This window comes from Neovison vison, chromosome 10 (assembly GCF_020171115.1).
Source record: "Neovison vison isolate M4711 chromosome 10, ASM_NN_V1, whole genome shotgun sequence".
NCBI lineage: Eukaryota > Metazoa > Chordata > Mammalia > Carnivora > Mustelidae > Neogale > Neogale vison.
The window spans coordinates 42,359,284-42,387,228 of NC_058100.1; the positions used below are offsets into that span (position 1 = coordinate 42,359,284).

At 47.1% G+C, this 27,945-nt stretch overlaps 1 protein-coding gene and 1 long non-coding RNA gene across 2 annotated transcripts in view; both read left to right on the forward strand.

Moving 5' to 3' along the window:
• The first annotated feature begins 1,315 nt into the window (after positions 1-1,315).
• LOC122918129 lies at positions 1,316-12,904 on the forward strand. Its single transcript, XR_006386559.1, has 6 exons — positions 1,316-1,333; positions 9,570-9,695; positions 10,540-10,696; positions 11,152-11,408; positions 12,411-12,527; positions 12,873-12,904. It is a non-coding gene; the product is annotated as an uncharacterized LOC122918129 (long non-coding RNA).
• Positions 12,905-14,969: 2,065 nt separating this feature from the next.
• The window catches only part of SCCPDH (saccharopine dehydrogenase (putative)), a 34,637-nt gene continuing 21,661 nt past the window's right edge, over positions 14,970-27,945 (forward strand). Inside the window, exons 1-5 of the mRNA XM_044267082.1 lie at positions 14,970-15,223; positions 16,736-16,848; positions 23,086-23,166; positions 25,269-25,398; positions 27,720-27,769. Coding sequence (XP_044123017.1) covers positions 15,034-15,223; positions 16,736-16,848; positions 23,086-23,166; positions 25,269-25,398; positions 27,720-27,769 — 564 coding nt within the window. The 5' untranslated portion in view covers positions 14,970-15,033. The remainder of the gene's footprint in view (positions 15,224-16,735; positions 16,849-23,085; positions 23,167-25,268; positions 25,399-27,719; positions 27,770-27,945) is intronic.

Genomic DNA, 27,945 nt, shown 5'->3' on the forward strand with positions numbered 1-27,945 from the left:
GCTGCTTGCCTTCCCCTGTGCTCCCCTGGGAAGTTGACCTCCCTGGGAAAGTCGTACCTGACGGTGACATCACTGCACGAGGCCCCGTGTGCTTGGATGAGGACCTGCTCACACCCCGTCCCCCTTCCAGCCCCAGCTGGAAAATCCGCAAGTATCTACACCTTCCTGGACCACGTTCCAAGTTGGGACCGAGAGTGGATCAGCTGAGGCCAGAGGTGACGTCTTCTACCCAGCCTCCTCACCACTGGAATTGTTTCAACCTGGAGTCAATCGCTACGCTTCTTTTATTTTTAAATTTTATTTATTTATTTATTTGTCCGAGAAGGAGAGGGAGCATAAGCAGGGGGAGCAGCAGGCAGAGGGAGAAGCAGGATCCCCTGGAGCCTGACGCGGGGCTTGATCCCGAGATCCTGAGATCGTGACCTGAGCCGAAGATAGACGCTTCACCGACTGAGCCTCCTGCCAGGTGCTCAGTACACACACTTCTTGATTGAAGGAAAAGAGCTCACTTTTACTGAGTACTGAGTACTAAGTACTCTGTACTGAGTACTGAGTATCATGAGGTGTTGGCCTGTATGTCAAGATTCCCTGGGAGGCCTTTGGCATAGCAGCCACCGGCATGAGCTCTGTTCTTGGAAAGACCTGGGCTTAAACCCCGGCTGTCCCACGTCCTGGCTAGCTGTGTAGGCCTCAACTTATGCCCTACCTTTCCCTTGCCTCGGGTCCCTTCCCTGTAAATGGGAATAATAATAAATCGCCCCATAAACTAGGATTCAACGACCTGATGTTTAAAAAGTGTATTGTCCAAGAAAGGTTAATTCGTTAGTGGTACTAGAAGTGACCCCAGAATGCCTCTGCGATCCTGGGAGCATCTCACACGGCAGAACCCTGTTGAGGAGAAAGTTTAAGTCCTTAAAAGGGAAAGTTCCAGAATTTACAAGCCCCAACATAGTAGCTCCGGGAACACTGGCGGGATCGAGGAAAGGGCCGGCGTCTGGTATCCTGGCGCTGCTCCGGGGCTCAGAGGTTTGTTTATTCTGGGCTCACTGGTGTGCCTGGTGCTAGGCAACGTGATTTACGACCTTACCAAGGGTAAGATCTTGTTGTGGAGACGAGGCCCGCAAACAGGGCATTTGGGAGCACTAGAAGGCCAAACCGCGCTTCTGGCAAAAGTGCTGCTATGTGAGCGTCCGTTCTGTTCTAGGCCCCGGATTTAAAGCATCGCCTTAGTCAAGTTCTCACTCATCCTCTGAGGTGCAGCTTACGTCTCCATTCTAGAGGTGAAGAATCTGACTCAGATTCCGCCAGGGACTGCCCCAGGACACACCGACCAGTAAGTGGCTGAGCCAAACTTGAACCCAGGCCTCCTGGCTCTTAGGCCCCGCAGGAAATCTCCTGCCTATAAAAGTAACCCCATCCTCCGGAAGAGGAAGCTGGAGGTCAGAGAGGTCAAGTGACTTGTCCAAGGTCACCAAAATAGCCGGCCAGGCTGGGCTGTGCCTGTGGGTCCCTGTACCTCATGGTCTCAGGCGCTCCCTTCGCGGCCTGGACAGCCTGTCTCAGAGCGGAGGACGGCAGCAGGGAGGGACACGTCCGAAGGATCGGGCTTCTTGGCCGCTGCCCCCATTTGGTGAGGTGTTTGAGTGGGGCCCCTGGATTGGGCTCCCCAGCTGGGCACGGCTTCCAGCTGGGCTCCGGGGCCATGTGGAGCCTTCACTTAGGCTCTGTGACCTCCTCTGGCTGGCAGAGTCACGGGTGTGGTAGTGTCACAATCCACTGCCGTAGGTCAGGGCTGTGGGCCAGGCTCTGCAGCAGCTCCCAGGTGGGTGGGGTCCCAGACCGTGTGCCCCGACTGGCGGCCGCTGCTGGCGGGACTCGACATTCATGTTGGGTGGGGCTGCAGACCACGCTCGGCAGTCAGCTGGGGTCACTGTCTGCACTTGCTGGTCAAGTGCATCCAGAGGCGACACTCAACAGTTGGGCAGGGCTGCTGGCTTGGTTCCCTGCCGCAGTGGGCCATGGAATGTCCTTCAAGGCTGCCGGGCCTCTGTGACCATGCTTCCCAGATGGGCAAGACTGGAGGCTATGCTGAGCAGTTGGTGGGATGGTCACTTTGCTTCCCTGCCCAGGCAGGAATGTAGAATGTGCTCCATATCGGGTTCAGCCCCGTGGACTGGGGATCCACGTCAGGCAGGATGGCAACTGAGGTCTGTGGCCAGAAGGGCCCACCAGTTTAGTTCTGCCCATGGGCAGAGCTGCTGGCTGGTATCTGGTTGGAGGACTGCCGCCTGCAGGAATGTGGTCCTCCAGGATCTAAGCGCGGGTTATTGTAAGCCCTGCCCCCTTGTCCATCTCTCTCTGGTCCCCGGCGGTCGGGCCCCAGGGGTTCCCCAAAGTGTCCCACAACATTGGCGAACTGGGTGCCCACCTTAGGCCCTCCTTTTCCCAATGGAGAAAAGGTGGGCGCAGGGGGCCCCCTCGATGCTGCACCGTGTTGGCCAGGGGGAGGAACGGTGTGATCAAAATGGAACCCCTCCTCTTCCTCTTCAAACACGGTCCTCGCTCTGTGTTCCAGGGGCTGCTTTGGCCTCACCCTTACGTTCTGGGATTTTAATGATGTCTTGTCCATGCTTAGTTGCTAGTCGGTCTTCTTGGGAATGGGACTGAAGTCATGAACAACCTTGGTCTCCATCTTGAGGCTGACCCTTTTCCTTATTTACTCTTATTCTCACTTACTTTATATAAGCAGGCAGATGTTTTCAGTCTAATTTGGACAAGCTGGGTCTCAAGATAACTAGTAGATGTGTTAGACGGTGGCTTACCCAGATCTGGCCACTAGCATCAGCTTCTCTGCCTTGATTCTGAGGCGTGTGGCTGGGGAGAGAAAGAACCGGAAAGAAACCGGTCTGGAAAAATGGCGGTCATCCCTTCACTATTACTGTGTCCCTCTACTCTTGGCAAGACGTTCAGAGCTTGTTCCTCCCCACTGAGGACCAAAGACACACTCAAGGGCTGTGCGATGGTGCAAATACTTCTGTTATTCTTCCATGGCCTTCCACCCCATAGGTGCTCAGACCACCATGAGGGGGGTACCCTGAGGCACCCTCTTCCTTTTCTGCTCTGTTCCCCTCTACCCGTCCTGCTTCACCTTGCAGGGCCTCCTGCAATCCAGCCATTCTGGAAGACCCGTCCCTGCTTGCCCCCACCCTGGGTACTTCCAAGATGAGTGCCAAGAAGACAAATCTCTTTCATTTTAACCTTGATCGCTGGATATTAATAAGTGTTCTTGGGATGTTTGCCGATGCTAGGAGACCCCGCCCCCACTGGGGTGAGGGCAGGGCAGGCCACCTGTGCTCCCCCTTCCACACGCACATGAAATGACAGAAGCCCATGTAACAGTGCTCGCACTGTGTTCCTCCATCCTGTCAACCTTCCTTATGTGGAAACATGCTTAAAAACATGACAAAGGTGAGTGAGACTCACGTTTGGGAGGTATTTCTACTGGTCTAAAAGTTGCATTTTGGGGTGCCTTGGTGGCTTGGCCGGTGAGCTGGTGAAGCGTCTGCCTCTGCCTTTGGCCCACGTCCTGGTCTCAGGGTCCTGGGATCTAGGCCCACATGGGGCTCCCTGCTCAGTGGGGAGCCTGCTTCTCCTTCTCCCACCCTCCCAATTTGTGCTTGCTCTCTCTCTCACGCTCACTTTTTAAAAAAAGATTTTATTTATTTATTTGATGGGCAGAGATCACAAGTAGGCAGAGGCAGGCACAGAGAGAGAGAGGAAGGGAAGCAGGCTCCCTGCCGAGCAGAGAGCCTGACGCGGGGCTCCATCCCAGGACCCTGGGATCATGACCTGAGCTGCAGGCAGAGGCTTTAACCCACTGAGCCACCCAGCCATCCCTCAAATAAATAAAATCTTTAAAAAAAATAAGCTAGAGTTTAAAATAAAGTAAAAATAAAAATGTTTGTTTTTATGTGCACAAGGATGGTCTTGGGAAGAGAGAGGAGCACAGATTTGGACTGTCTCCTGAGCGATGGCCATAAAGATTAAAACAGGGTTCGGCTCAGGGCCCAGCGGTGTAAGAGCCACTATTTATAGCCAAAACGGTGGAAAGGGTTATTATGAGAATGCCCAAGGGTGTTTTCAGGGGAAACACACAAACCCGTCAAAACCTGCAGCCTTTGGGCTAGAGGAGCGGACGAGCGCCACCTAGCGGCCTTGCGGGTCCCGTTCCTGGTCCGAAACCGGACTGCCAAAGGACAGTGCCTTCCACACGCGTAAAACAGACGTCAGAGTATCTGCTGCACAAGGTTGTTTGATAATTGCATGAGGTACTTTTTTTGGCTACGAAATGTTTTGTGTTCATAAAACAAAAGTGGCAACTAAGTCATCTTCCTTAATCTGGGATTCCCAGTCGTGGGCCAATCAATGTCCTGGTCACTTGGTTTGCTACGTTGTTTCACGTTTGTGATTACGGGATGTTTATTATTTGAAATGTTCCAGTTGGATATAATTGTGCATGGGGGTGGGTGATTTCCCACTAGAATTTAGGGAAAATCTTACACAAAGCAACATCATTGGGCTCAGAGAAAATGTAAAATGCAGAAAAGTTTGATAAGAACTATGTTAGAAGTGAAGTTTATGCCTATGCGGGTATTTGAATGCCAGTGTGTGTGGGAGAGGGAGCAAGCCCAAAGATACAAGGAATCACACAAAGCAAGGCCTAAAAATCAGCACAACCCACTATCTTCTGGAATATTCACAGATATTAGGTCTGAATGTATGTCCCACCGAACAAAGGCAAGTGTGGGTCTGGATGAGACCAAAGCTCGATTCCTCATGTGTCCACCAATACTTCTGGAAGACACAGTTGAGAAGCACCATCAAGCCACCAAACACCTCCTGTTTGGAGGTGGGTCCTCCTTGTGTGCACGCAGCCTCAGCAGGAGTGTGTCTGACAGCAACACGTGGGTGTGCAGTCAACTGGCATCAACACGCTGCTAAGTAGGCATGTGTTATGCGATGTAACATACTAACCTTCCTTACCCAACTTGAGGGTATCTTAATTTTCAAAAAAAATTTACCCAGATTAGAAGAAACAACTGTTACAGTTGGGGTGCAAAGAAGTTTTCACTTTTGAGGTCAGTATATATCCCAGATTATTTTGAAGCCATCCCAGACGCCATGCCATTTTACCAGTTAAAAAACTCACTATATATGTCCCTAAAAATTAAGGATTTTAAAAATTTAGCAACAATGCCATTATCACAGTTAAGAAAAATAACATTAACACTTGAATGTCATCAAATATTTAGTGTTCGAATTTCCCCCACTTGGCTCATCAACTTGTTCAGATGTCGCATTTGTCACACATTTTGTTTTATCTTATTTATTTATTTATTTTTAAAAGATTTTATTTATTTATTTGACAGAGAGAGATCACAAGTAGGCAGAGAGACAGGCAGAGAGAGAGGAAGGGAAGCAGGCTCCCTGCTGAGCAGAGAGCCCGATGCGGGGCTCAATCCCAGGACCCTGGGATCATGACCTGAGCCGAAGGCAGAGGCTTTAACCCACTGAGCCACCCAGGTGCCCCAAGATTTTTTTTTTTTTTTGAGTAGGCTTCCAGCCCAGTGTGGAGCCCAACGAGGGGCTTAAACTCAAGACCCACAGATCAAGAGTCAGACACTTAACTGACTGAACCACCCAGCTACTCCAGGGCTTAAGTTTTTTTAAAAAAAAGGGGCACGTGGGGGGCTCAGTCCACTGGGTGTCTGACTCGATTTTGGCCATAATCTCTGGGTCCTGAGATTGAGCCCCGCATAGGACTCTGCGCTCAGCGGGGAGTCCGATTGAGGTTCTCTCCCTCGGGCCCTCCCCCTGCTCATGTGCTCTCTCTCTCTCTCTCTCAAACAAATAACAAACAAATAAATCTTTTTAAAAAAGGATTTAAAAATTCCCTATTGATATCCTGGCTCCCACTGGCTAAATACGGAACAATTTGAATATCAGCATAAATAATGATATTAAAGCTTATAAACCACTGAATCGAGTAAAAATGCACGAGTCCAGACAGATACCGATAACATATACACTCTGTGTATGTGAGTATTTAGGGCGGCACAACATCAGATCAGCTCTCATTTTCAATGGATGTTCTTTCAGCTTTTCTGTAAGTTTGTTGTTCCCTGATTCTGTCCACTGAAAAGGCTTCGAAGCAGTGATATCCCAATAACAACGAGGACATTCAGATCCTGCAGTCTAGATATCCCCAGCAACGAGACACGCTGACACTGTGTTCCTTTTGGGGTGTTGCAATAGCACCAAAGAAGGGTCCAACAATGCTGCACTGGTTTTCGATGGCTGCGTAACCAAGCACCACACATTTAGCGGCTTAAGGCAATACCCACCTGTCAGCTCAGAACTGGTCTGGCTTCATCATCACGAGGCCCAAATCAAACTATGAACCAGGCTGAGTTTTTGTCTGTTGCCTCTGGGGAAAATCTGCTTCTAAATACATTCTTGTTGTTGGCAGAATTCAGTTCCTTAGGGTTGCAGGACTGGGGTCTCCCTGCTTCCTGGCTGGGCGTGGGCCAGAAGCTCCTTGCAGCTCCTCTGTCTTCAGCCAACAACCTTACATGGAGTCTCTCTAGAAATTCAAATGTTTGGGTCCCCCCATTTCTGATTTAAAGCTCTCGTGTGATGAGGTCAGGACCCCTTGGATGATCTCTCTTAAAGACCAGTGATTTGGCACCTTAATTACATCACAAAATCTCTCTTGCTGCATCAGAAAGCATAATCCCAGGAGGGATAGTTCATCATAGTCACAGATTCTGCTCAGGCTCGAAGGGAGGGAATTGCAAAGGGCATGGATCGCTGGGGGATTCCACCGGAATCACCAGTGTAGTAGAACTCACCGGAAACGTCCAGCCCGAATCAGTCCTGAGGATATCAACAGATAGGTCCAGATTATGGGATATTCTATGTGGCCACTGGCTTGAACTCTTCAAAGAAGTCGATGTCATGAAAGGTTATAAAACGGTGAGGGGACCCTTCTGGATTCAAGGAGATAAACAGATTCAACAGCCAAATGCAATGCATGGTTGTCCATGGGATCCCAGATTTCTAAAAACTCCTGTGAGGCTTTTTGTCACTTACTTCCAAATGATTCAGCAAGAATATGTACATATGAGGATAGAGGGTACAAGTGGCCAAATAGTAACAGTTTTTGAATGAAGAGGATATAAGGGTGTTCCCTGCATTATTATTTTTCAGAAGGTTTGAACAGTTTCAAAAATAAATGTTTGGGCACCTGAGTGGCTCAGTCAGTTGGGCATCTGCCTCCAGCTCAGGTCATGATCCCAGGGTCCTGGATTCGAGCCCTGCTTTGTGCTCTCTGCTCAGTGGGGAGCATCCTTTTTCTTGAAACTGTTTGCCTTTAACGAGATTTTGCTTTGGGGCGAGTATCTTGGCAATGGCTATAAGAAACAATTCAGGTTCATATAGTACCTTGGCAATGGCTATAAAAAAGAGTTCAGGTTCAGATAGTAGTGATATGTGTAAATAAGTTCAAGTTGCACCTAATAGGGACCCTAAATAAACACAGCATAGAGAGCAAATATGTATTAAGAGCTTTTGACCTCTTAATCTTCAGTTTGGAGATTTACTGTAATAAAATTATGCAAGAGAAAGAAAAGTTTTATCTATATAGATGCGCGCAGTGGGGTTATTTATAATAATGACAAATGACAATGGTCTAAGTGCACATCTATAGAGGGGTACTGTACTGAAGTTATGTCTATCAGTATTGTATGGAGTTTCATAAATTTGAATATAATATGAAGTCAGAAAACATACTCATCAAAAATGTTAAGAAGAAAAATGTAGAGTTCCTTATTTTTTAAATGAATTTTTAAGAGATTTTATCTTATTTAGCAACCAGGGGGAGGGGCAAGCAGAGAGAGAGGGAGAAGCCGACTCCCCGCTGAGCAGGCTCAATCCCAGGACCCTGAGATCAGAACCTGAGCCGAACGCAGATGCTTAACCGACTAAGCCACCCGGACACCCCAAGACATAGTCCTTTTTTTCCTTTTTAAAGATTTTATTTATGCATTTATTTGGAGGGGGGCAGAGGGAGAGAATCTCAATCAGACTCCTTGTTGAGCCCGGAGCCGGATGTAGCGCTCGATCACAGGGTCCAGGAGATCAGGACCCCAGCCAAAATCTAGAGTTGGTTGCTCAACTTACTGAGCCACCCAGGTGGCCCCCTATTTTTAATGTTTTGACTAACCTCCATCCTGTCTTCCACAGAGGCTATACCAACCTCCATCCTGTCTTCCACAGAGGCTATACCGACCTCCATCCTGTCTCCACAGAGGCTAAACCAACCTCCATCCTGTCTTCCACAGAGGCCATACCAATTTGCATTCCCGCCAACAATGCATGAGTGCTCCTTTGTCTACGCACCCTTGCCAGTATCTGTTGGGTCTGGTGTCGTTGATTTTAGCTATTCTGACAGGTGCAGAATCTGGGGTTTTGAGTTGCATGTTCCTGATGATGAGTGATAAGCATCTTTTTGTGTGTTTTTGTTGGCCATCTGGATGGCTTCTTTGAAGAACCGCCTATTCAGGTCTTTGCCCATTTTAATCAGATTGCTGCATATATATTTTTTGGCCTTGAGTTGTATATGTTCATTATCCCTTACTGGATCACACATTTAGGTTTTTAATCCATTTTGAGTTTATTTTGTGTATGGTGTAAGAAGTCCAGACTCACTCTGGCATGTGGCTTTCCCCAACACCATTTACTGAAGACACGGTCTTTTCCTCATTGTATATTCTTGCCTCCTTTGTCATAGATTGACAATACAGTCGTGGGTTTATTTCTGGGTTCTCTATTCCATGCCATTGATCTGTGTGTTTGTTTTTGTGCTGGCGCCATATTGTTTTGGTTAGCACCACTTTGTACTGTATCTTGAAATCTAGAATTGTGACGCCTTCAGCTTTGTTCTTCTTTCTCAAGATCGCCAAACCCATTTGGAGTCTTCTGTGGTTCCATACAAATTTTAGTATTATTTGTTCAACTTTTATGAAAAATGCTGTTGGTATTCTGATAGGGATTATATTATAGGGATTAGGGATTGTAAGATGTTGGTATTAATGAGCTTGATGAATATATAATGGGCTGATAGTGTATGTTGGTGCTGGAGAAACCTGATTTATTTTTAAAAAGATTTTATTTATTTATTTGACGGAGAGAGAGATCACAAGTAGGCAGAGAGGCAGGCAGAGAGAGACAGGAAGCAGGCTCCCCACCAAGCAGAGAGCCCAATGCGGGACTCCCTCCCAGAACCCTGAGATCATGACCTGAGCCGAAGGCAGAGGCTTAACCCACTGAGCCACCCAGGTGCCCCATGGAGAAACCTGATTAATAAGTCTCTCTTCCCAGCTCAAATTGGGATCTAAATGAGGGATCAGGCATGAAGTCAGACAGATGGAGGTTGCAATGGTCATCCCTCTGCTGAGGGCTGGATGTGTGGCGTCGGTGGGCTTGCTAACCCTTCACCCCTGAGTCAGACAGGTGTTACCATCCGGGCACGGACACAGTTAGACGTGGCGGAGAGAAGAGCAGAATCAACTCTGCTCAAGGACATCTGAAAAGAGAGGGGGAAGACCCGTTCCTTCTCCTGACTCACCAGTCAGGTAAGCATTCTCTGCTGGGAGGGAGGTGGGAAAGGAGGCCAGGAGTGGTGCTCTGGGGAGTCCTCTCCACACAGAAGCTTCAGAGCATGGGAAAGATGTGCTTCCCGGATGACATGGAGCCAGGTGGGTAGAGGGTCTTTTGGGGGCACCTGGGAGTTCCAACCCGGTAGTTCCAGGAAGCCCGAGTTAGGTTTTGAGTTGAGTTTTATTCAGGCAAGAAGCAAGAGAAGGGAACTTTTTCTCAGAAGGAAGAATATGGACGTAATCATGAAGGCATGAAATAACTTCGTGAGCCTGGGAACTGGAAGCATTTGGCTATTATTATTGTTATTTTTAAATATTTTATTTATTTATTTGACAGAGTGAGTGACTGAGAGAGAGACAGAGAGCAGGAACAAGCAGGGGGAATGGCAAGCAGGGGAGAAACAAACTCCCTCCTGATGTAGGGCTGCATCCCAGGACCCTGGGATCATGACCTGAGCCGAAGGCAGATGCTTAACTGACCGAGCCACCCAGGTGCCCCGCATTTTGATATTATTAAATCATAAAGTTTGAGGGAGGAAGGGGTGGCACTGTACTTGGGGGTCAGGTTATGGAGAGTGGTGTCCACCCACTGGGGATCAAAGAACAGTCTAGATTCCCCTGTCAAGTGAGGAGGGGTAATCATGGAGAGAAGGCAGGCCTTGCATCGATATTTTTAATATACCTGGCTTGCTGCTTCTACCTGTCCAACGCTCAATAAATGATCTACTGACATCATTTAGCACCTTCACACGAGAGGTTCTGGTGAGCACTACAGACACCCACTGGCTAGACAGTCTCTGATCCCGTTTTTCTCTTGAAGCAATCTTCTCTACAGTGGTCCTCAAAGTTGTGGTCTTGGAGCAGCTGGGGCATCACCGGTGACCTTGCTGGGAATGCAGAATCTCAGACCCCGCCCCCAGCTAGTCAACCAGAAACCGTGGATTGGGCCAGCAGTCGTGCCTCAACAGAACCTTCCGGTGATTTGGACCACCTGCTGTTGGAGAACCTCTAGTCTCCAAATATGTCCCCTCAAATAGCATCCCTTCTGTTGACAGTCATTAGGCTTTTGGGTACCAGGTGGAGGACTATGCTGAGAGGTTATTTTTTAAAGATTTTATTACTTATTTATTTATTTGGGTGGGGGGGGTGGAAATCCACTGATGGGGGGAGGGCCAGCGGGTGAGGGAGAAGCAGACTCCGTGCTGAGCGTGGAACCCAGTGTTGCACAAAGATCCTGACCGGAACCAAATACAAGAGTCAGACCCCTAACCGATGGAGCCTCCTAGGCGCCCTGCTGTCTTTCTTTTAGAAGAGCTGGAGCCCTAGTCTCCTTATTTTATTTTCATATACATTTCTTTCTCCAAATACATGATTACCAGCCTCTGCCCAGAAGTGTTATTTCAAACTGAAGCAAATTTTGATGTTTTGCCAGGTTCCCAACTAAACAAAAATAAGATTTCTCTGTACCTACGATTGGGAGCAACAAGCAGTAAAGAAAGCTTGACCCCGCTTTTGTGGAGCAGAAGACAAGCACATGCTTGGGGTCAGAGCCCTGAGAGATTGCCTGTTGCGTGAGCAAATCCCTAGGCTGGAGCCACGGTCCTGTGGGATTGCTGGGCTGACTCGACACTGCACCTGTGCAGTTGAACTTGGCTGAGCGAAGCAGCAGCGGGGGTGATGATGCTTGCTGTAAATGTGTGGGCTCTCATCCGGGGAGGCTGTCTTACCCCAGACCAGTAGGAGCACCCTAGATGATTTCCTCCTAGATGATTTCCTGCTTCTATTTCCTCAAGCCTCACTCTCAGGGGAAGACTTGGCTTCAGACATCACTGCAAAAAGTCCCATAATCAGATGGGGATTTGCATAAGCTCATGCACTATCCATTTACCTCTGTCTATGCCCCAATGCTATAATCCTCCCCTACTATCTCTGACATACTGTCTGGGATGCCTGGGGGTGCACTAACCTTCATCCTTTGATTCAGGGTCATTCCCTAATATTTCCTCTTTCTCTCCCATATCATCAGTTTCTTTCCACTGGATTGTCCTACAAGCCAACAAACCAGCTGAAGAAACAAACCAAAAAAAATTTCTCTGGATCCCCTTTTCCCCCTCCAGCTTTTGCCCCCTTGATCTCTTTTTCCCATGACAGTAAAACTGCTTGCATTCACTGTGAGATTTTCGCTCCCTCCCCTTCTGTCCACGTCGAGAACCCCAGCAGCCACCGCGTTGCTGAGACAGTAGCCATTCTCAGTCCTCAGAACGCTTGGCCCCGTGAAGTGTCTTCTAGAAATATTCTCTAAAAAAAATTTTTTTTTAGAAATATTATTCTTCAGATGGCTTCCAAGATACCCACTCCCCTGGTTTCAACTGTACTTTCTAGTTCTTTGTGCCTCTCCATTGCTGATTCCTCTCACCTTCCTCATGGTCCGATGGAACTTTCTATGCTATGGAGAGCTTCTGTATCTGCACTCTCCAGCATGGCAGGCCTGTGTGGCTGTTAACGACCTAAAATGTGGCTCATGTGCTTGAGGAACTGAATTTGAAATTTAATGTATTTAAAATTTAATTGTAATAGCCCCATGTTATTGGACTATTGGACTGAGCAGTGGAGCTCTAGATATGGGAGTGTCCCAGGGCTCAGTTCTTGTGTTACTTAAATCCAACTTTGGTCACCCATTGCTCTCCAAAGGCCAAGACTCAAGAGAGTTTTGACTGGAAAGAAGGGAGGCCGGCCACCCAGGGAGAAGGTGGACCCTTGTGCAAAGACCAACTCTGAGGTTTCTGCCTGGCCCAGACATTTGTAAAGGTCTTTATTCGTTTATTTATTTATTTTAAAGATTTATTTATTTATTTTAGAGAGAGGGAGGGAAAGAGAGAGACATAGAGAGAGGACACAAGTGGGAGGGACAGAGGGAAAGGGGGAATCCCCAGCAGACTCTGGGCTGAGCGTGGAGACCCGCGTGGGGCTCAATCTCATGACCGTGAGATCCTGATCTGAGAGGAAACCAAGATGGATTCTTTGTTGGATGCTTAACCAACTGGACAAACCCAGGCACCCGTAAGGGGCACTGATCAGTGAAGGGAGTGCTGCGGTCTGTGACATTTCTTTCTTTTTTTTTTTTTTTAAAGATTTTATTTATTTATTTGTCAGAGAGAGAGGGAGAGAGAGCAAGCACAGACGGACAGAATGGCAGGCTGGCAGGCAGAGGCAGAGGGAGAAGCAGGTTCCCTGCCGAGCAAGGAGCCCGACGTGGGACTCGATTCCAGGACGCCGGGATCATGACCCGAGCCGAAGGCAGCTGCTCAACCCACTGAGCCACTCAGGCGTCCCTGTGACATTTCTTGATTACATGCAGACTCAATGACGTCAGCTACAGGATAATCTCGGGACTTGGAGGTTGTGCAAGAAATTCTAATTTTTTGGTGCCCGGGAGGGTTTGTCCAAGAAGATCTTATTCCTTGGCACCTGGGGGTGGGCAGGAGCAGTCTGTTCTTTCTGCAAAGGAGGGAAAGTTCTACGGTTGTGCAAAGGTTGATTAATAAAGTCCTTGGTGTGGCCTTAAAGAAGAAAAACAATTTGCTAAAATATTGCTGGGCTCATCAGAAAGCCAAGGTGACTTCATACAGGCTCTGGCTTCCGTGGCCTGGGAATGTTCTGGTTCCTTATTCCCCAAGGCCAGGGGTCTGCTAATCTCAAAGAGAGGAACTTAGTTCTGTTATGGACCAAGGACCTTACATCAGCAAGCAGGGAGGGAGCACGTTAACTGTTAACACTGGCGGGAGTGCGGTTACCCTTGGATCTTTTCTTTTCTCTGCCCATACTCATGCCCTTGGTTAATATTACCCAGCCACTGGCTGTAATTACCACCCGTTTATGAAGAACCGCAAATGTTTAGCTCCATCCAGGTCCTACCACCGACCTCCCAAAGAGAAGACTAAATTTCCTACCTGACAATTCCTACTTGGATGTCTTGGACATCCAAACTTATCGTGTCCAAAATGGAGCCCTTGATGTCCCTAGGGGGATCAAACTGGTGACATTTGGGTCATCAGGCATGTTTTGGATGCTGCATCGGCAACAGAGCTGTGCTGAGCTGACTGGAGTCCGAGGTCAAAGTAAAATCAGTAACCTTGGTCCTATCTTATTTTGAGCTTTTCACATTTTGTTCATCATGGATATTTTGCATTGTCTTTTAAAGTTATTTTTAAAAAATGTTTTATTTATTTGACAGAGAAAGAGAGATCACAAGTAGGCAGAGAGGCAGGCAGAGAGAGAGGGGGAAGCAGGCTCCCTGCTGAGCAGAGAGCCTGATGTGGGGCTCCATCCCAGGACCCTGAGACCATGACCTGAGCCGAAGGCAGCAGCTTAACCCACTGAGCCACCCAGGGGCCCCTCCAATGGACTTTTTGTATATGAAATCCTTCCCGGGCTCCTCTTTTCTTCTATAAATAAGGGCTCCCCTCCTTTGTTCTGGGGACTTGCATCTGATTTGGCCATAGCTCATTTCTCCGGAATTGCAATTCTCTGCTATTTCTGGTTAAACCCAATTTTGCTGGTGAAATAGGGGGCAGGGCTCTTTTTAAGGTTAACACAAGTCGCTAAGCAAATCCTATATCCAAAGGGAATGGAGGTAAGCTCCTCTCCCGGAGGAGGTAGTAACTACACAATTATTTGCAATTCTTCTGGACCCGGAGATGGCTCTTCTCCCCCATGCATTTACTAATTCATTTAAATGTATTAAAATGCTTCTGGATATATGAATCGCACAGCTCAAAAAATTTACTTCTTTTGCATTTGGAGGATCTCCCTAACCTCCCTGCTCAAAGGCAGGCTAGCTCTAGGAGTTGTTTCCTCCAGGGAGCCGCAGGGCAGTGACAACCATGAAGGGGGTCCCCAAGTCCCAGGGCGGAGGGGCACCAGGGGTGGTGAGGTCAGGGGCTTGCGGTCCAGGGCGCTGTGGCCTTGGGCCCCAGAATCCATTCGCCCTCCACCTGCTCTGCTCCGGCTTCGCGAACACTCCTCGTTCTTAGAGCTTGGAAAACAGTTCTCCCGCTGCGGGGTCCCTGCAGACATCAGGAATTGCGCCAACGCCTTCCCGGTGCAACGCTCTTGCGAGGGCGTGGCGGAGGAGGGGGCGTGGCCCTTGCGCGGCGGCGCGTGCGGGGCTTCGGGAGCGCGGCGCGCTGGCTGCGGCGGCGGCGACGGCGGCCGCGGCAGAGGCCGTTGCTGCGCCCGGTACTGGGGTAGCTGCGTGAGGCGCAGGCGCGGAGGACTCCACCCTTCCCGGGCTTCGGCTCGCTGTGGGCTCGTCATGGCGACCGAGGCGAGGCCCTTCCACCTGGTGGTGTTGGGCGCGTCTGGCTTCACCGGCCAGTTCGTGGTCCAGGAGGTGGCCCGGGAGCAGGTGATCCCGGGGCTGAGTCCCCGCCTGCCCTGGGCCGTGGCGGGCCGCTCCCGGGAGAAGCTGCAGCGAGTGGTGGAGAGGGCTGCGCTGAAGCTGGGTAAACGCGGGGTGGGCGGCTTCCCGCTCCGGGCAGGGGTTCGGGTCGCCCGCAGCGAGCGTTTGTCCTTCCGGGGGCTGGGGGAGTCGGGGAGGCTCCCCAGGGCTCCCCGGCCGGCCGGCCGTCCGGAGCGGTGCCCGGGGTGGGGTGGGGGGCCGTGGCTTTGGGCCGCTCCCCACGTGAAGCCCAGAAGTAAATGCGTGTCTCCTGGGTTGAAACCCCCCGTTGGCGTGGCGGGTCCCGCAGGCCAAGCCGCCGAGGACTTCGGTTCTTCCCTGGCCGGCCCGGTGTCCCTCTAGAGCGGGGCGGAGGGGGACCTGGTGGGGCTGGAGGGGTCTTGGTGGTGAGGTCGGACGGGAGGGGACGGCATTGGTTTCCCGGCGACTGGTCGTCCTCTCCCCTCGCCTTGGGTTTTGGCGGTGGGCGAGGCAGCTTTCCAGGTTTCGGGGACGTCGTGGACTTCGCTTTTCAGTTTCTTTTTTGTCTGTGAGAATTCGCCAGCGGGCTTACTCTGTCGCGTTGGCTTATTCTTTTAGCATTCGTTCCACAGGGTTTTGCTGCGTAGTCTTATCCGTACTGGGTCCTGCCCTAAGGCCGGGGGGTACGGATGGGACAGCGAGACAGCACCCACATTTAGGTCTCAGGAGCCTTTAACTGCGGCTCCCTCCCACCCGAGTGGACCTCATACACACAAATGCGCCTGCATTCTTCTGTTTCATCTTCATCTCACTTCTGATTCCACCCTGGGCCCCGGAGTGCAGAATCCTTTTTGCTGTCACCACCAATGGGCACTCTTGACCAAAGAGTTTTTTGGTGTTTTTTGTTGGTTTGTTTTACTTTTTCAGAAGAAACAATTTCACTGTTGAAATATGGTCTTCCATTTCCTTTTCCTTCCCACCAAGACTGTACAGGTGCAGCCTAGCTAAGTAGCCAAGATTGTAATGCCCAGGCTCAGTTATTGTGGGGAACACCTTGATCCATCAAAACCTGCATTCCGCTAATTACAGTAGTTTACTCATTATAAGCCTATAATGAGTGTTCTTACCTAGACTGTGCTCTCTACCTCAGAGTCCTTTTTTTTCTCATGTCCATGTTAACAACATCTTTTTACCGCCCCCCTCCCCAGTATTTTGTCATATGTAATTGGTTGGTAGTTAATGAGAAACTTTTATAATGGAATTCTTGCAACAGAGAAGAAATCAGGACAGTCATCTACTCGGTATCTAAATGATGGTGAAATTGTCATTTACACAAGGTTATTCTTTGCATGTTGCTTAAGTTAGATTTTTTAAAGCTTAATGATTTTTTTCTTTAGCAACCTGTAGTGTTAACTCCATATTCCTCATAACTTTCTCTCTCTCTCTCTTTTTTTTTTAATTATCTGGTTTTAAAAACTTTACCTCTTGTTAGTATATTTAGTAAATCTGCCATCCCTGATTTTTATGAAAAGACGATCTGGAAGATCTAATGCTGTATCAGGATTTGCTTCAGACAATTTATTTCTTATTTCAGGAAGACCGACACTCCCATCCGAAGTTGGAATAATAATTTGTGATATCACGAATCCAGCCTCACTAGATGAAATGGCTAAACAGGCAGCAGTTGTCCTCAATTGTGTGGGGCCAGTAAGTCATCCACCCGGTTTTGTGTCGGAACAAGCAATGTATTCATTTCCAGCAGAGTCTGGTATTTGATATTCCAGAGGAACGAAAGGACAGAGGACAGAAGAGTTGGTTCAGGACTTCAGGCCCGTGTGGGGGAGTTTTCATTCCTTATGAGGAGCCAGTGGATGTGACCCAGGTTTCCTGAGAGAGAGTCAGACTCTCGGTGGCACTACTACAGGGACTGGCTCCTGGTTCCTTCATTGGTTACAGCTCTGGTTGCCAGCTTTTTTTTTTTTTTTTTTTTTCCTTACTGCATGCTTCTTAAGTAAAAAAATGTTTGAGCATGTGCCCCTAATATATTTTTTTATTTCCTGATAAATGATATTCTTCTTTTATTTATTCAGTACAAATATTCATTGAATGTTTATTACATGGATACTGCTATAGTGTGGGTACCTGGGACATAAAGGTGAACAAAATTGAGAATCCCTCATGGACCTTACAGCTCAGTGGGTGAGACAGAAAAGTAAGGTTATAATTGTAGGTAGTGATTAGTGCTTTGAAGAAAAATCAAGCAGGATAAGGAGACAGAGATATTGGCACATGAGTCTCTGTGAGGTGGATGGTCATCAGGACCTGACATTAGTGTCGAGTCCCAAGTGAAGTGAGTGGGGGAGCTATGGCAGTAGTTGAGAAGGTGCTGCAGGGAAGGGCAGCTACAGACGTACTAGATGAGCGTGGGTTTGCAGGACAGGAATGCCAGAGAGGGCAGAGGTGGGAGATCACGTCCGAGAGGAACCCAGGAGTTAGGTCCGAGGGTATGGCAGGCCAGGTCAGGGTTTGAAGTGTGCAGAGTCTTTGGTTGAAAGCCAGAGCATGAGCTCATGTACGGTTTTGTAGTTCCTTGTCTTCTGAGAGAAAAAAGGGGTCATAGGGGACCCACAGGGAAATAGCCCAGGCAGGCTGAGCACAGGATGGGGGTGGAAGAGGTACTGAGAGTGGTTGGGGTCAGAGGATGCTTCGAGATTAGAACCATCCACTGTTGTTGTTCTGGAGATGGAGGACACACTTCTGGCCTGTGTCCCAGGGTGAATGTTGGTAACATTTACTAGTCTGTGGAAGCCATCACAGTTGCCAGAATGTTTGAAAACTAAACACCTAGGAGATTGATAATCATTTTTTTTAAACAATTTTTTAAAGGAATTTATTTATTTATTTGAGACCGATACAGAGAGAGCGAGCATGAGCAGGGGGAGAGGCAGAGGAAGAGGGAGGAGCAGACTCCCTGCTGAGCCAGGGCTGATCTCAAGGACGCTAGGATCATGGCCCAAGCTGGTCGCTTAACCATCTGGACCACCCAGGTGCCCCTGATAATCACGTTTTAAATGAAAGCAGAAAGGTTTTTTTTTCTTGTTGTTGTTGTTTTTAAAGATTTTATTTATTTATTCGACAGAGAGAAATCACAAGTAGGCAGAGAGGCAGGCAGAGAGAGAGAGAGGGAAGCAGGCTCCCCGCTGAGCAGAGAGCCTGACGCGGGACTCGATCCCAGGACTCTGAGATCATGACCCGAGCCGAAGGCAGCGGCTTAACCCACTGAGCCACCCAGGCGCCCCAGAAAGGTTTTTTGATTATCCAGTAAAAGTGTATTCAAATTGTTTGTTTAGATTAATCTCATTCCTAATAAGTTTTGGTTCTGTGCTCTCTTGCTACGACCATTCTCTTCTGTATATCCTTAGCCAGCCTCATTGCCCTTACTTCCCCAGTACTCTGGAAAAACCCAAAGCTGGTTTGTATATATGTATGTGTGTATGTGTGTCTTCTATTTATTATTTATTTTAAAAATTAGTTTCCGGGTGGGAGGTTGGGGTACCAGGTGGTGGGTATTATAGAGGGCATGGATTGCATGGAGCACTGGGTGTGGTGAACAAATAATGAATACTGTTTTTCTGAAAATAAATAAATAGAAAAAATTTAAAAAAATTAGTTTCCGAGGTACAATGTTGCATATAACACCCACTGCTCCTTACACCCAGTTACCCCGTCCCCCTCCCCGCCTCCCCTCCAGCAACCCTGTTTGTTCCCTAGAACTCAGTGTCTGAGGGTTTGCCTCCCTTTCAATTTTCATCTTATGTTTCCTTCCCTTCCCCTGTGTTCCTCTGTTTTGTTTCTTAAGTTCCACATGTGAGTGAAATCATAGGGTATTTTTCTTTCTCTGACTTTTGCTTGGCATAACACACACTACCTCCATCCAGGTCATTGCAAATGGCAAGATTTCATTTCTTTTGATGGCTGCATAGTATTCCATTATATATATACCGCATCTTCTGTATCCCTCCATCTGTCGGTGGACATCTAAGCTCTTTCCACAGTTTGGCTATTGTGGACATTGCTGCTATGAACATTGGGGTGCTGGTGCCCCTTTGAATCACCAAAACTTTTTCCAGTTATTCCAGTCCCGTTTACCTTACCTGAACTTGCATCCCCTGTCAGCCAGTAACCCCGTAGCTCTGTGTATCTGGAGAAAGTGCGTCCCCTTGCTGAGGGTCCTTCTTTAAGTATGTGGTGACAAACCTCCTGTGGGGCCTCAGCAGCTCCAGCCACCCTAAGCCCACTTGCCTGGACTGTTCTCTCTCCCGCTGTTTGAAGCAGCGGCTTGTGTCCTCTTTGTTTTCATGTTTTTAGCCTCCTGTCCCTCTTCCCTTGGTGATCTGATGATTTTATTTCCTTTTTTTTTTGCTATGACAGTCGAAGCTGTTGAAAGAGAATTTCTTCACCTGCGTATCTGCATTACCCTGACTCTGCCTTCCCTGTTTGGGGGATTTGAAGACCCCATGTTGACATTTTTATCACATCTGCCCTTCTCCTGGACTGTTTCTGTGCCCCCTTTGCAGCTAAATTCCTTGAACACGTTCTCCTTCTACATCCACTTTTCGCTCCTACTCCATCCTAAGCCACTCTTGCCCGACCTCTGGAAACCTCCCTGCTTCAGGGAGCCTGGTCTGCTAAGCCCTCACCAGCTCCCCACACTCACCTGGATCCAGGCTCTCGGCATTTTTCTCCCTTCGGTCACGTCCTCCTGTGTTTGGCTCCTTCGGTCTGTTTCTTCCCTGGTTTTCCACCAGCTCCGTCCCCCTCCCTTCTGTTGGATAGTCTCATCTTCCTGTAAGTACCCGAGGCTCAGCTCTCGAGCCTTACAAACTTCTCTGTTTGCACTCTCTGAGCCATACTTTTTAAAAATAATATATTATTAGTATTGTAATAAAACACACTTAACCAAAATGACCATTTTAGCCATTTCTCAGTGTACAAACCAGTGGCATTTGGTCCATTGACAGTGTGTAACCCGCACCATCTTATCTCCAGAACTTGTCATCATCCAGACAGAAACCCAGAAGGTTGGTTGGTTTTCATTTGTGTGTGGTGTGTTTTGTTTTGAAGAGAGGTTTTTGGTGCTTCCTACTTGCCCATTTTGGGCCAGCATTTTTGAACAGCGTAATTTAGTAAGTTGAGACTCAGCATTAAAAAAAAAAAAGATCAGGTAGCCTAGAATAGAAAATAGGGTGAATTACATGTAATATGGGTAATTGCTGGTTTATGAAACTTGTGTTTCAGTTCGGTATATTTGTACATATTGACTGCCACATGAAGTGGATTTCTCCGCGTGGGTTGCGGTTGAAAAGTTTTGAATGCCATCTGTATGCTGATGGCCCACGTTAGCTTCCAGTGAGGACTGCCCCCGAAACCAGATGGGGAGGTCCGGCTGCCTTCTTGGTGTTTCCACCTGGATGATTCATGGGCATCTGAGTCCCTAGGTTTTTGCCCCAAGTCTGCTCCTTCCTGGGCTCTCCTGGGATTGGCATTTTCACTTTGCAAGTTTGGGGTCACTAGCAGTTATTCTTTGCAGGTTTTTGTTTGTTTGTTTTTACCTCTTTGTCTATTTTGTGAACAGGATATCTGTAAAACTACTTAGGCATGCGTAAACAGGCATTCAGTTGAAATGTACTGAAAATGAATGAATGAGGGCATCACTGTGGGCCCCTATGCATGAGGAACACTCCCAGGCTGCCCTCAGAGCCCCTTGTATAGTTTCCATTCAACACGGTACCACATCAAGTGGCCCAGGGAACATGCCTAAGTCAATTCATGTATTAACTGTTAATGAGGCTTCATTTTTTCCTTTGTGCATCCTTTAAAAAAAAAAGTGTGCGTAAGCATACTGATTTTATTTCCATAACTGAGGGAATGGGTCTGTGGGTCCCTTGAGGCAAGCCTGCCTACGTGGCTGGGAGACAGCCACGTTAGGACATGGAATGCTGAGAACAGGATTGCAGTTTTGACCTATAAGCTGATTGGCTTTGCTGGGGGGAAATCTCTCCTCTGAGATCAAGGATTGTTACCATTTGTTCATTTATTTCATAAAAGCACAAGGTTAGAAAGTGGAGAAAAACCAAAAAAAAAAAAAAATTAATATAGGGATGTTAGTGTTGTAGTCTCGACCTCAGCTTGCCCGGAGAAGAGAGAAAGGTGGGCCGGTTGAGACAGAATATGATGTGGGGATTGGCGGGGGAGGGATTGTGGTGGAGAGGGAAGCGCATTCTGTTTCCAGAAGGAGCTGTTACTATTTCAGAAAGCTCATTAATGCTTTACTGCCGCTTGCCAGTACTTGTAGGTAAACCCAGTAGCCAACAGGCTGTGGCTCACTCTCTGAGCCCTGTGAAGTTAAGCCAAGGCCAGAAGGCTGAGACTAGAGGGGTCAGGAGCTAGCCCGGCAGCCACGAACAGGGGAGGGGGCTCCAGGGAATGGAGGGCGAGGAAGTAGCACAAATAGGAGATGACAGGCAGTTGAGAGCTGTTGGAATATGGGGATGAAGGGGTTGTGGTGTGACTTGATGCTTTTCGTGACATGCTAAGAAGTTTGGACTTTCGCCTATAGTAGATACAGGCACTGTGGAGCTAGCAAAGGATTTTAAGAGATGTATATGTATCTGTGCATGCGTGTGTTTGTGTGTGTACGCAACGAAACAAAGATAACATCAGATTCTTATTTTAGAATAACGATTTGGTGTTCTTTGGCCATGGGACTACCTTGGCTGCAGGGAAGCTGGTTACTGTGTACAGTAACTTGCATGAGAGATGGTAAGGGTATGAACTCAGATTTGGATGTGTAGAGGGGAGGGAACTGATTTGAGATTTTCAGGGAACTAATTCGTAAAACCTGGTGACTTCCAGGCTAGGTGGAGTAAAAACCGGGTTCTAGGTTTCTCACTTGGGAATTTTGTGGAGAGCGAGAACAATCATGGCAACAGATGAACTTTCTCCTCTTCCTGTTGGTCTGTATTTTGACTAATAGGATCAGTAACCAACGCCCCCCCCAACCGCTGCCGTTGGCCTCCTTGTCTGTCTAATCAGCAAGCCCAATCAGTTCTATCTCTTTAACAGCCTTACCTTACCCTTGGTGTATCTGTCCCCTTCCTTACTTCCGCCCTTTGTCATTTCTTAGCAGCCATGGTGTTGTTTTCTAGTGGGTCAGGCAGAGTGATGTGTGTTTTCTGTAAACCTTACACCACTGTCCTACTTAGGATTCTTCAGGAGAGCCTAGTAGTCCTGATCTGGCCCCAGTGTTCCTTCCAGGCCCGTCTTTCATCACATCCCTATCAACTACTCTGAGCTTCAGCTACCCTTACCTTTTCTCACACCTTCACATATACTTTTCTCTTTATCTGGATTTTTCTTTTTGCTGGCAAATCCTTGTTCTTCAGAATTCAACTCGAATCAATCGCTTGGTCTGTAAAACTTCCTGTTTGGTTTTCGATTAGAGGTGAGCGCACGTTCCTCTAATTCCATCGTGCCTTCATTCACGCTGTGAGAAGTGGTGTGGTGCAGTGACGTGATTTTTCGGCTCCTTCATGAATATTTGATTCTTAATAACTAAGACTCTACTTGCAAAACTCAATGGCATTTCATTCATTAAAGCTTGCTAAGGAAGGCGCGCCTGGGTGGCTCCGTTAGTTCTGTGTCCGACTCTGGATTTAGGCTTAGGTCATGATCTCAGGGTTGTGGGATCAGGTCCCAGGCTGGACTCTGTGCTCAGCCCAGACTCTGCTTGAGATTGTCTCTCTCCCTCTGAGCCTGCCCTGTATGTGCACACGTTCTCTCTCTCTCTCCCTCTCTCTCTCTCAAATCACTCACTCAGTCAGTCAGTCAGTCTTCAGGCTTGCTAAGTGAGAGTAAACGGTTGGTTTTCTTTATTCCCTCCAGTATCGATTTTACGGAGAACCTGTAGTAAAAGCATGTATCGAAAATGGAACGAGCTGTATTGACATCTGTGGAGAGCCTCAGGTATGTAAAATGAAGAAGAAAGAAGGGCCTTAATAGCACAGCTGTCTGTGAGAGGGGGGACTATTTAGTGCCGCCCCACAGACCTGTTTTAGAAGTCGGGGACCCCCTCCCTCGTGCTGAGACGCGCGGTTCCACTGATGGCTTGAAGGAGAGGGCGATGGGCAGGTCTTCCGTTCTTTTGAATTTTTTTTTGCCTTACCACCTCATTTATTCCAGGTGTTTTGTGTGTAGGATGTGCTGCTTTCTGTAGCTCCCGCGTGCTGTGAGAAGGCTTAATGAAAACGGTGCGCCGTGTGTAAATTCTTAGAATCTCACTTTAGTAACATTTTCATAACGAATTCCCTTCTTGTAATCAGACACCGTTACAGCGTTACAGAAAAGGAAGTGTAAAACCCTCCAAATATAAACATTGTAGACACTCACACCCGACACTCTGCTAATCCAGCCTTTTGTGTCATCTGAATGTTCCCGTTCCTGTAAAGTCGGTGTCGTCTGGCCTGTTTTGTGGATGAGGAAACTGAAGCTGCGGGGGGTTAAGTCGTGCCGCTGAGTCCTGCCTCCGCTCGGTAGAAGCAGGACTCAGCTGGGTTCGCCTGTGTGCAGGGAGTGGAGCGTCCGCAAGCACCAGGCCACCCCGGCTCCTCGAGAACTGTCACCTCATCTGTCCCTGCGGTCTCTGCCACTGTCCTCACCAATGTGCCGATCTAGTAACGTACTGGAAAAGACTAGGGAAGTGTGAATTACCAAAATCGAGTCAAGAAGAGGTAGGAAACCTGAGTGAGACAGAAACCAATTCCTGTCTTATTTAAAAAAAAAAAAATCCCACAGCAAAGAAAATGAGGAAACATTCCTAAAGTGTCCTATAAACTGCAGTAAAAGTGATCTCAAAGCCTTAATAAGATCCAGACTGAATAAAGGACTCTTACAAGGCAGTAATACAAATCAAATCCCCTAATTAAAAATGGGCGAAGGGATGAGTAGAGACACGTTCTGTGGAAGAATCCCAAATTGCTTGTGTAACTACTCCACCCTCGAGGCGGGGAGCGTGACTCACCACCCCTTCCTCAGGGGGCGCCACACAGAGTCACTCCCTCCCCGAGAGAACAGTACAGAAAGGAGGGAAGAAGAGAATAACTTGGTGGTGGTGAAACCTGACAAACGCTACCTCAGCCGAGTGTTCAGGGCCACCGTCCACACTGGTAAGTCCCAGCGACGGAACATACCCTTGATGGAATGTCACAAAATGCACCTTACCCCTGTGGTCTCCCCCCTGCCCCCTAAAGCTGTAAGCCCACGCTGGTCACGAGAAGAATTCCAACGGGGGGCATGCTACAAAATACCTGATCCAGAGTCCTCAAAACTGAGAGTCCGAGGAGACTGTCACAGCCAAGAGGAGCCTTGGGACACATGACAGATAAATGTGATGTGGGATCCTGGGGGAGAGAAAGGACATTAGGTGAAAACTAGGGAAATCTGGATAAAGTATGGTCTTTAGTGATAATGTTAATCAGTGTTGGTTTGTTAATTGTAGCAAACGTTAACAGAAAACTCTAACAATAGGAGAAACTGGGTCAGGGTACATGGGAACTCTCCACTCCTTAGATTTTCTTTGACTCTAGAAATGTTCTAAAAGTAATTTGTAAAAACAGGCGGAGGATTTGAACAGACATTATTCTCTCTTCCATCTCTTCCTCTCCTCCACATTGTTCACCCCAACCATGTGTGTGTGCTGACCCATGTCTGTAATGATGGCCCCTCTGTGTGATTCGATTTAGAGATGTGTTCTTGCTGTCTTTGTGGGTTTTTTGCATATTAATTTAGTTTTTCATAATAGTACTTTTGCATTTAGAAGTCATTCTGAAAAAGTTAATAGTGATATTAAGTCAGATCAGCCCTTGCCCCCCACTAGTTGCCATGTGATAGATGTACAGTAAATATTTGCTGAAAAAGTGAAAAACTTTTCCACAGTTAATATTTCACTACAGAGCCACATTGGTTAACATTTTCACAATGTAATTGCTTTGTCTTAAGGTCTCTCATTTAATGCTGATGTACATGTTCCTGTATAGCTCTGATTCAGATTTCTGTCCTGAATTTTTTAGTTTTTGGAATTAATGTACTGGAAGTATCATGAGAAAGCTGCAGAAAAAGGATCTTATATCATTGGAAGCAGTGGCTTTGACTCCATTCCAGCAGATCTGGGGGTAATATATACCAGAAATAAGATGAACGGTAATTGTCAATCACTAAGCAGTAATTGAATTTAATAATAGAAAATTTTCATGTTTATAACTGTGATGAACTAAAATCTAGTTGGGAAGAGAGATACAACTATAAATGGGTAATGTTCAAACGCATGATTTGTTTGGGGCACCTGGGTGGCTCAGTTGTTTAGGCATCCAGCTCTTGTTTGGCCAGGTGGTGATCTCGGGGTTGTGGAATCAAGCCCTGTGTCAGGCTCTGCGCTGGATGTGGCGCCTGCTTGGGATTCTCGCTCCTCCGAACCCCCCCTCACCTTCTCTTAAGAAAAAAGAAAGAAAGAAAGAAAGAAAGAAAGAAAGAAAGAAAATAATAAAAAACATTTAAGGAGCACCTGGGTGGCTCAGTTGGCTGGGCGTCTGCCTTCGGCTCGGGTCATGGTGCTGGGGTCCTGGGATTGGAGCCCGCATCGGGCTCCCTGATCAGTGGGGAGCCTGCTTCTCCCTCTCCCGTTCCCCCTGCTTGTAAGCGCTCTCTCTTCCTCTGTCTCTCTGTCAAATAAATAAAATCTTTAAAAAAATTAAAAATAAAAAAAAAACCCACTTGCTTAGTTTTGACACGATTTTTTAAGATGCAGTTAGTACCGTGTGTATTCCAAAGTGAGGAATTGTCCATTGTCTCAACTTAGTTATGGTTAAAGCTGCAAAATTTCTGGAAAAAGATTTTCTGACAGCCATTATAATCCAAACTTGGTTGGTTTAGGAATTAACACATTTAAAAATATAATTGATGTAACTATTATAATTAAAAGTTCAATTTTTAAAAAAAGATTTTATTTAAGAGAAAGAGAGCAAGAGAGAAGGAGAGAGAGCATGAGCTGGGGGGAGGCAAATGGAGAGGAAGAGGCAGGCTCCTGCTGAGCAGGGAGCCCGATGCTGGACTCGATCCCAGGACCCTGAGATCACAGCGATCATGACCTGAGCCAAAGGCAGTTGCTTAACTGAGTGAGCCACCCAGACACCCTATTATGCTCTTGAGAGCTTTTTGATGTGAATAATACCAGTTTAGAACTAAATATCAATATTGTGGTAAAACAATGGAAATTAGTAATGTCTTGCATATTTTAAAAGGGTCCATTTAGAAAATGACACGAAACAGGTAACTCCAGTGTCATATAAGCTATCCTAAGAGCTTAAAAAGATGGAAAGTGTTCTAGTTTATAGCAAAAAGTTAGCATAACTCAAACCAAAGTCCCAGATAGATAGCACCCAAAGAAGAAAGATAGCTACAGATCAGTCTTGCTTTGTGAAATTAGTAGTCAAAAAAATGCTAAATTTTTAATAAATCTTCGATGGCATTTTAAAAGAATAATATATCAAAACCAAGGCTTATTAGGAAGTTATGTCATCATCACATCAGAATATTGAAGGTGAAAAATAGATGGCCATCTCAGTAAATGATTTGACAATTCATGCCATTTACTGATTGCAGGTTTTTAGGAATAGAATACTTTATTAACATAATTAATGTCAGAGGGCAATAGCCAATATCATACTCAGTGATGAAATGCTAAAACCATTCCAAATAAAAAAAAGACGAGCATCTCTTTTTTTAAAAAGTTATTTATTTATTTTAGAGAGAGTGTGAGTGAGTGTTGGGTGGTGGGAGGGATAGAGGGAGAGAAAGTCCCAAGCAGACTCCATGCTCTGTGTGGAGCCTGATGTGGGACTTGATCCCAGGCTTGATCCGACCTAAACTGAAACCAAGATGGGTCACTTAACTGACTGAGCCTCCTAGGTGCCCCCCAACTGAACGTCTTTAAAACACTTAATCTTAAAATCATGGATCTGGCAGGTCCCCATTTATTAACTTACGTCTCTAAATTTAAGTCCGTTAAGTCAGAATCATCTCAGGGGATTACACTTCATGATATAGGTGTTTATCGGCGGTCACCGGGCAACACTTAGATGACTGTGGTTCTCATCATCGTTGATGACCAGGTTGTTCATTCTCTTTTTCAGGGTCAGCTTTCCAAGACCCCACGATTTTGTTTTCTTTGGAATTAAAACTAGGAAGACCAGTCTTAAGAAATTGCTATATTTTGGGACGCCTGGGCAGTTCAGTCAGTTAAGCATCTCCCTTTGGCTCAGGTCATGATCCCAGGGTCCTGGGATCGAACCCCTCGTTGGGCTCCCTGCTCAGTGGGGAGTCTGCTTCTCTCTCTGCCCTTCACCTTGCTTGTGCTCTCTCAAATAAGTAAATAAAATCTTTTAAAAATAGGAATAATGCATTCTGCATGTCTTAGTTGTATGGACTTTATTTGATTTGACTCTACCGTTCTGCTGCTTTTGTAGGCACTCTGACTGCTGTGGAAAGTTTCCTGACTCTACATTCCGGACCTGAGGTTGGTTTTTCTGTTTCTCAGGTGTTTTAAAAGTTAACAAAAACATTTTGGAAATGATACATGCCTCCTAAAAATATTTCGATGAGTTAAATTTCATACATATTTGTAATTTTTAGGGTATGAGAGTCACTATGTTTGATTTTAAAAAGTAAAGATGGTGGCTTGCTGGGAATTAC